Source organism: Homarus americanus, unplaced genomic scaffold (genome assembly GCF_018991925.1).
Source record: "Homarus americanus isolate GMGI-L3 unplaced genomic scaffold, GMGI_Hamer_2.0 scaffold30535, whole genome shotgun sequence".
Taxonomy (NCBI): Eukaryota; Metazoa; Arthropoda; class Malacostraca; order Decapoda; family Nephropidae; genus Homarus; species Homarus americanus.
In genome coordinates, this window is record NW_024732440.1 from 7,744,512 (window position 1) to 7,751,919 (window position 7,408).

At 41.2% G+C, this 7,408-nt stretch overlaps 1 protein-coding gene across 1 annotated transcript; it reads right to left on the reverse strand.

Annotated features, from left to right (window-relative positions):
* Positions 1 to 290: 290 nt before the first annotated feature.
* Positions 291 to 821, reverse strand: LOC121868658 (soluble scavenger receptor cysteine-rich domain-containing protein SSC5D-like). Its single transcript, XM_042369495.1, has one exon. The coding sequence runs from the start codon at positions 819 to 821 to the stop codon at positions 291 to 293; it is 531 nt and encodes a 176-aa protein (XP_042225429.1).
* Positions 822 to 7,408: the final 6,587 nt, after the last annotated feature.

Consider the following 7,408-nt stretch of genomic DNA (forward strand, 5'->3'; position numbering starts at 1 on the left):
ACACCTTATATGCACTTCATGCAAACGGCTTGTATCGGGTACCAGAATGTAACCCAAAAAAATGGATATCCCTTATTTACATTTAAATGAACGTATAAGTACTTTATGCAAATAATCTTTATTGGGTCTTTAATAAAGCTTTAGAAATCTTTTAACAAGTTATAAGGCAGAATAGAGTTACATGTCTTGTATCGACACGCGACACCATTACGTGATAGACGTTACAAAAAACTGTCCACACGCGCGCGATACAGTAATTCATAAAATAAGTAGGATATTCTAACACTTTATCACTCAAATGTCCTCAATTTTGTGTAGGCGCGAAATTTAGGACATAACTTAGGACACCGCAAGGCCTGGTTGGTGGTAGTGGTAGGCTCAGGACACCGCAAGGCCTGGTTGGTGGCAGTGGTAGGCTCAGGACACCGCAAGGCCTGGTTGGTGGTAGTGGTAGGCTCAGGACACCGCAAGGCCTGGTTGGTGGTAGTGGTAGGCTCAGGACACCGCAAGGCCTGGTTGGTGGTAGTGGTAGGCTCAGGACACCGCAAGGCCTGGTTGGTGGCAGTGGTAGGCTCAGGACACCGCAAGGCCTGGTTGGTGGTAGTGGTAGGCTCAGGACACCGCAAGGCCTGGTTGGGTGGTGGTAGGCACCACAAGGCCTGGTTGGTGGCAGTGGTAGGCTCAGGACACCGCAAGGCCTGGTTGGTGGTAGTGGTAGGCTCAGGACACCGCAAGGCCTGGTTGGTGGTAGTGGTAGGCTTAGAAAGAAACTGACCCTCCACATCACCCCCACACTCCCTTAACACGCCACACTCCCCCATCACCCCATACTCCACCATCACCCCACACTCCACCACCATCTTCCCACACCCAACACCCCACAACTCCCCCATCACCCCACACTCCATCATCACCTCACACACACACACACACCACCATCCCACCAAACTCCCCACCACCACTGCTAGGAAAACCACCAGTACCACCTTAGTTGTATCCCCAAAATGCAGAGCGAGGCGGGTTAAGCTCTTATGGAGATAGAGACAAAGCCTTGGCGTTGCTCTCTTTCTCACCCACGTAGCCAAGCAGGAAATAAGATATTCTCCCGGAATGCATTATAATGTTTTGTTTTCCTCGCCAGGGTTTCAGCAGGTGTAGATCCTCCCTGGGAACCTCTTAAAATTTTGGGGGATCTTCTTTGCATTGTTGCCACTGACGTACAGCCAAGTAGTGGCGGGGGTCTTGTCTTGTGCTTCGAGAGACCAACTCGTCTGGCAGTTTGGTTTATATCGCGTTTCTCTCTCTCTTCGTTGTTGAGGTCTCAAATTTAAGGAAAATACAACTCTTGAAATGGCAAAATTTTTAAAAAAGAGTTAACACTTTGTCTGCCCTTTGAAATCTCTCAAGTTTACGGGCAGCGTATCTCTTTAAGTATTAGAAAGTCACCACACAAAATCTGGCGTCTGCTTGAAGCCTATATTTCTAAACACAAACTTCACGCCAGGTAATACCGACAACAGCTTCAGCACTCTTAATATCGTTAGCTTCTTTCAGTCGCGGTAATTATGTTTTCTTTGTTAATGAAGAGTTAGATCCTATTTTAATAAAACCAATCAATTAAGGTTGCGTTATACAAGCAGTTCTTTTTTTTTAATAACTTGATACAGATTACGTTACACAAGCATTCTGTTAACTTTATTCTCGAGCAGAACGACTAAATAAAAAACAATTTTCGTTTATTATTTCATAAACATTATAATGTGTGCAAATAATCACACTAATAGGATGAAATAATGCGGTATAACTCAATTAATCTTTAATACCGCTACCGACGTGAAAATCTTCCAATCGTTACCAAATAAGACTGGAATATTAAACGTACTGTAGTTGTAAAAAACACAAAAAAAAAACCGCTACATTCTTTTCAGGAACCCAAAATCACGGTAATATTTATGGGCCACAAGTCTCTAGTCACAGAGTAGAAAGCGTTAGGTTCGTATCCCGGGTAGACAAACAAGTAGGATACGCGTGTTGGCCATGTCCCGGGTTAAGTCAACACAGATATAACGTGTTTTGTTCGTACGTCAGGCAAGAAAGAAAGGATTGGGAGGTTTTTGTTCGTAGACAATTTATGGTAAACAAGAAAGGTCATGCTTTTTTGTTGGTGTATCAGACAATCCAAACTATAAATGGAGGTTTTGTGCTTGTGTGTGCGATAGACAGGACAGTAGCTACCAAGAATTTGTTGGTTTTGTTTATATAAGCAAAAAAAAAAGACTAAAAAAGTTTTTGTCTTGTACAAATTTAAGTTCACCAAAATTTGCCTGACCTAACCTAATCTAATCTAACATATCCTAACCTAATCTAACCTAATCTAACCTAACCTAACGTAACCTAGCCTCTTCGGGTGTGCAGTACTATTAACAAACAAAAGTAGAACGTCTACTGTTATTGTTAGTTTCCTTTTTTTACTTTAAATCAATTTGGAAGATATAAATAAAAGTAGGAAGAATTTTACAGAACTTTAAAAAACAAAACCAAAGTAAAAAACTTTTCATGGCATTAAATAAGGCAGAAGTGAGATATACTTCCTTATCTCTGAATAGGTAAATATTACTTTCCAAACCTTAAAATAACAAACTAAAAAGTACTCTCCTAACAATCAACAACAAAAAAGTACCAAATCCAGTTACGTTCTTTCCTAACTCCTAACAACAAACACCAAGCAGAAAAAAAATGTGCTCTCCCCACCCCCCCGGCCCTGCCCACCCCCCGGCCCGCCCCACCCCCCGGCCCGCCCCACTCCCCGGCCCTCCCCACCCCGGCCCTCTCCACCCCCCCCGGCTCTCCCCACCCAACACAGAAGAACTTTAAATAACAATATAACACAAAATACAAACTTCACACCACCAAAACAAAAGTTGGGACGTTCTTCTCCTAACTTCAAATAACAAATACTGGAGGAAGGACGTGATTTCTTTAAAAGCCTAAGATAAGAGACGTGCCTCGTTTGCAATCCTAGATAAGGTATATAGGAAGAAAGGTTGGTGCTCTCTCTCTCTCTCTCTCTCTCTCTCTCTCTCTCTCTCTCTCTCTAAGATAAGGTGAGTGAGGGGGTTGGGTCGTGCACGTGCTAGTACTGGTGGTGGTGGTGGTGCTACTGGGCATACTGGTGTTAGTTGTAGTAATACGAGTGGTGGTGGTAGTACTGGTGTTAGAGTTTAATGCTGCTACAGATGTTAGTAGCTGAAGGCTGCTAATTGCACTATGGCTAGACTGGCTGTAGCGGTGGCTGTAATAAAGTTGTTGGTAGCACCATGTTGCTAGTACCGGTACTAGTAGTGAAAAAAATTGCACCTGCTACTACTAGCAAGGGTGGCGGGAGTGTAGACGACCTCGCGAGCCAACACACACACACACACACACCGGGACAAGTCAGTTGTATTATTTATATAGGCTCCCCACCCCCTTATCCCTCCCTCTTCCCTAAATTTGCATAACGACAGCTCGTAAGTTACCGGAGAGGTGTATAGGGATGGGAATTTTTGCGGGAGTTGCTGTTTTTGTGTTTGTTGAGTGTGTTTGTTTAGAGAGGATACATATGTGTCAAGTCGTTAGGTGTGTGTGTGTGTGTGTGTGTGTGTGTGTGTGTGTGTGTGTGTGTGTGTGTGTGTGTGTGTGTGTGTGCGTGCGTGCGTGTGCGTGTGCGCCGTTATGAGTATACGTGTTTATCAATGGGCGTATACTTGGACGTAAGTCGTGCATTTTGTGTTTGTACATGAGAGAGAGAGAGAGAGAGAGAGAGAGAGAGAGAGAGAGAGAGAGAGAGAGAGAGAGAGAGAGATGCTCTACCTGACGCTCCCCAACATTATACCTCCTACAGTTGTTTACAAGTGTCTCAGTGTTTTTGCATACATATGTGTGTGTGAGTGTGTGGTATATTTTTTCGGTAGTATATACTTTTTAAATGTTTATTTTTTTGGTGGGAATATATTAAATATATTCCTATTTTTTGGCGGGAATAATCTTCATACATGGATTTATTGGTGCTAATATTTTTTGTGTGTATTTTGTCTGTGAATATCCTTTATTTATCTGTATATCTTAGGCGTTGATGTATTTTTCAAGGTTACACAGGCCTACCTACCATCTGTTTACGTGGTACATAGATGCATGGGTCGGATGGCTTAATTTACCCGGGATGTGTTCACCAAAACTCGGGAAGATAATGTTTCTTAGACTGTACATTGTGTATTCTATTGTTCTGTTATTTGTGTCGATTTACTCTCCTCAGCCTCTTTTCAAGTATATGATTGCTAAATATATTTTTAGGGATGTCCTTTCTATTTTTTATATATATTTTTTTTTTATTCTGGAAAAACTTACATCCCTTTCTGTGAACTTGCAATCTGTATGTTTGGTGATGTATGAATGTTTGTATGACCGGTAAAGCATTGTCACCCCTCAGTACACAATACACATCTTCTGATTACTCACAACCTTCTGCGTTCTTAAGACACAACAAGACAGAAGAGGATAAGGGAGATTAATGATAAGAAGACCTGAAGTTTTGAGGATATTTTTAGATACCTGTGCTTCTCAACTCGACTTGACCAGAGCTGCCCAGCCAAACATGGAGCACACTGATTCACACAAAGTAAAAGCTCGGATGAGGTTTTTGGCCAGGGATTTTGTATCCAACTGAGAAAAAACACACCCGGGAAACACCAAATGCTTTCTCGTTGCAGCGTTGAGAAAAAACACACCCGGGAAACACCAAATGCTTTCTCGTTGCAGCGTTAACGTTCCACATTTTGGCAAAATATACTTCTAGGTACACTGAGCAATAGCATGTTCAGAAATGTGCAATGTGCAAGGGGTCGAATGTGTTATTACAGTATTCAAGGTAATGTAGTTGCTTATACGTGACCTGTACTACTGTATGAGTAATGCATAATTAGAGGTACAACAGACACATGGACGTAATATGTCTTAAGAGAAACAGACTGAGATACCGACTCGGCATTATATAAGATAAACAACCCAGAGAGAGAGAGAGAGAGAGAGAGAGAGAGAGAGAGAGAGAGAGAGAGAGAGAGAGAGAGAGAGAGAGAGAGAGAGAGAGAGAGAGAGAGAGAATGTTATCAGGATAGAGTGCCACAGTTCTAAGCATAAGAACATGTAAAACAGGAAACACTAACACAAAGGCGCCCTCTGGATCCATCACTGGTATATGTTCAATGTTTCTCATAATGTATATATAACTCAGTTTCTCCTCTCCTGAGAATTCGTAACGTCATACGCTGTTGAAAGTCGTGTTAAACTTCTTCAAGTCTGAGGAGCTTTTGTATGCTTGTCAGATTTACATTAAAGTCCCTCGATACTGCAGTCATGCATGATGCAGTGAAAGTTGGTTAAAATACACATAAACTCTCTCGAGAAACGTGATTGTATTATATGAAACACAAAGTATAAAACGCTAACATGGGTGCTCTCTGAATATTACTGCAACTGATAAATGTCTAAATGTGTTGCTGTGTTGGTATTTTCCTCCGGCACAAGTAATGTGTTGATATACGAGGCTACGCCACCATAAACAACATTTGTGCTGGACTGTGCTGTCTGCCCCATTAATACACAATCAATACAAAGTTTACATTTCCCACAGTTTCAGGGGTTGGGCATGATACAATACACACCTACAGTATGTCTGTCAAGTTTCATAACGCTGTACGAAACTTTACAAGATGAGTCGGTTACTAAACGTTAGTTGTACACTGCGTTAATGCGGAGTTGGATGGATCTGTTGGGCATCTCCTATATTAATCTTATTTACACTAACACTGGCAGACTGAAGGTTTGTATACAAGCTAATGTAAAGATAACATACTGATCAATGGATGCATTTTCCCTAAAGCTATAAAGGAAAACGTAAATGAAACCCAAAAATAACATGAAACTGCCATTACTTATTATAACTTAAACTTGTAACCATAACTGGGATTATCACTACTACTGCAATAATCGTACACCCAGCAGAACTGTTAACCAATAACTTATCTGGAGGACGTCAACTAAGAGCTACTAATCATAAAGCTGTGTTAAAGAAGCTAAAACGAAGCAAAACTTTCATAATGTGTTAAAAATTTTCACCTTTGGCGTCCCTACAGGAACTTGTGTCAGGTTTAGTATGATTTTTTCTTCACCAGTATTAATTTAACACACTTCTAACATATCAAACACACTTTTATTTACGCCCACCACCACTGCATAAAGTTTCAATACAATGGAATGAATACCTACAGTATGAGATAACAACACGACGAAGGTATCAACAGCGTTACAAGCAGATGGACAGGTGGTATCCAACCAAGTCTAACTATCATTCCTTGCATTATTACGAGATAAATACACACAGCATCAAATTACAGCCATTACAGAGACACAGATACAGTTACAGCAGACGGCAATACATAAGAAGGGATAAACCTCCACCCACACACACACACACACACACACACACACACACAGACCACATAAACACACACACACACACACACGCATTTAAAATTGCCTTGTTAATTTCATTTGAGAGTAAAACGGGGCAGTTTGAGCCTGGCTTGACAAATGGACCATTGTCAGCTTAACAAAGTAACGCAGGGATTGAGGACGAGTCGGCCCCAGTCCATTAGGCGAGAGAAAAAAAATGAAACGCAGAAGAGAAGTGGATTGTCGGTACATAAGTCATGACCCCACCCTCCACCTCTCCCCGCCACCCCCGGGCCAACCCAGGTTTTGGTGTCTGATGAATTGGGCCGTTGTGTCATGATAAACGACGACGTGATGCTGTGGTGACACTCTTTACCTGAGAGAGAGAGAGAGAGAGAGAGAGAGAGAGAGAGAGAGAGAGAGAGAGACTACACCTTACATACCAACTACTACAATTATCTACCATTACCAACAACACACTAAATATTAATTACTACAATTAGTTGCTAACACCTACCACAATTAAACTACATCTTACAACTTGTGTTAATTACCGCCATTAACAACCACATTATGTATTGGACTACACCTTACATATTAATTACCGCTATTAATTACTATTAACGAGCACAACATATATTAAACAACATATTGCATCACGCATTAATTACGGTTTAATAAGTAATGTCTTTTTTTACGCTAAATGAATCACCATTCCGTTACACAAGGTTTTCCATTTTCTGTTTGACTGGGGTGTCCTGCGACGCTATTCCTCCCACGCTCTACCATATAATATAATAACTCCTCTGTTATATAAGTTATTCTTCCTGTTACATCATTGAGGTTATTATATTATTGTTTTTATATATGACTTGGGAATGAGTTTTTTATGTGTTACTTGCTGAGCATTTATCACTCA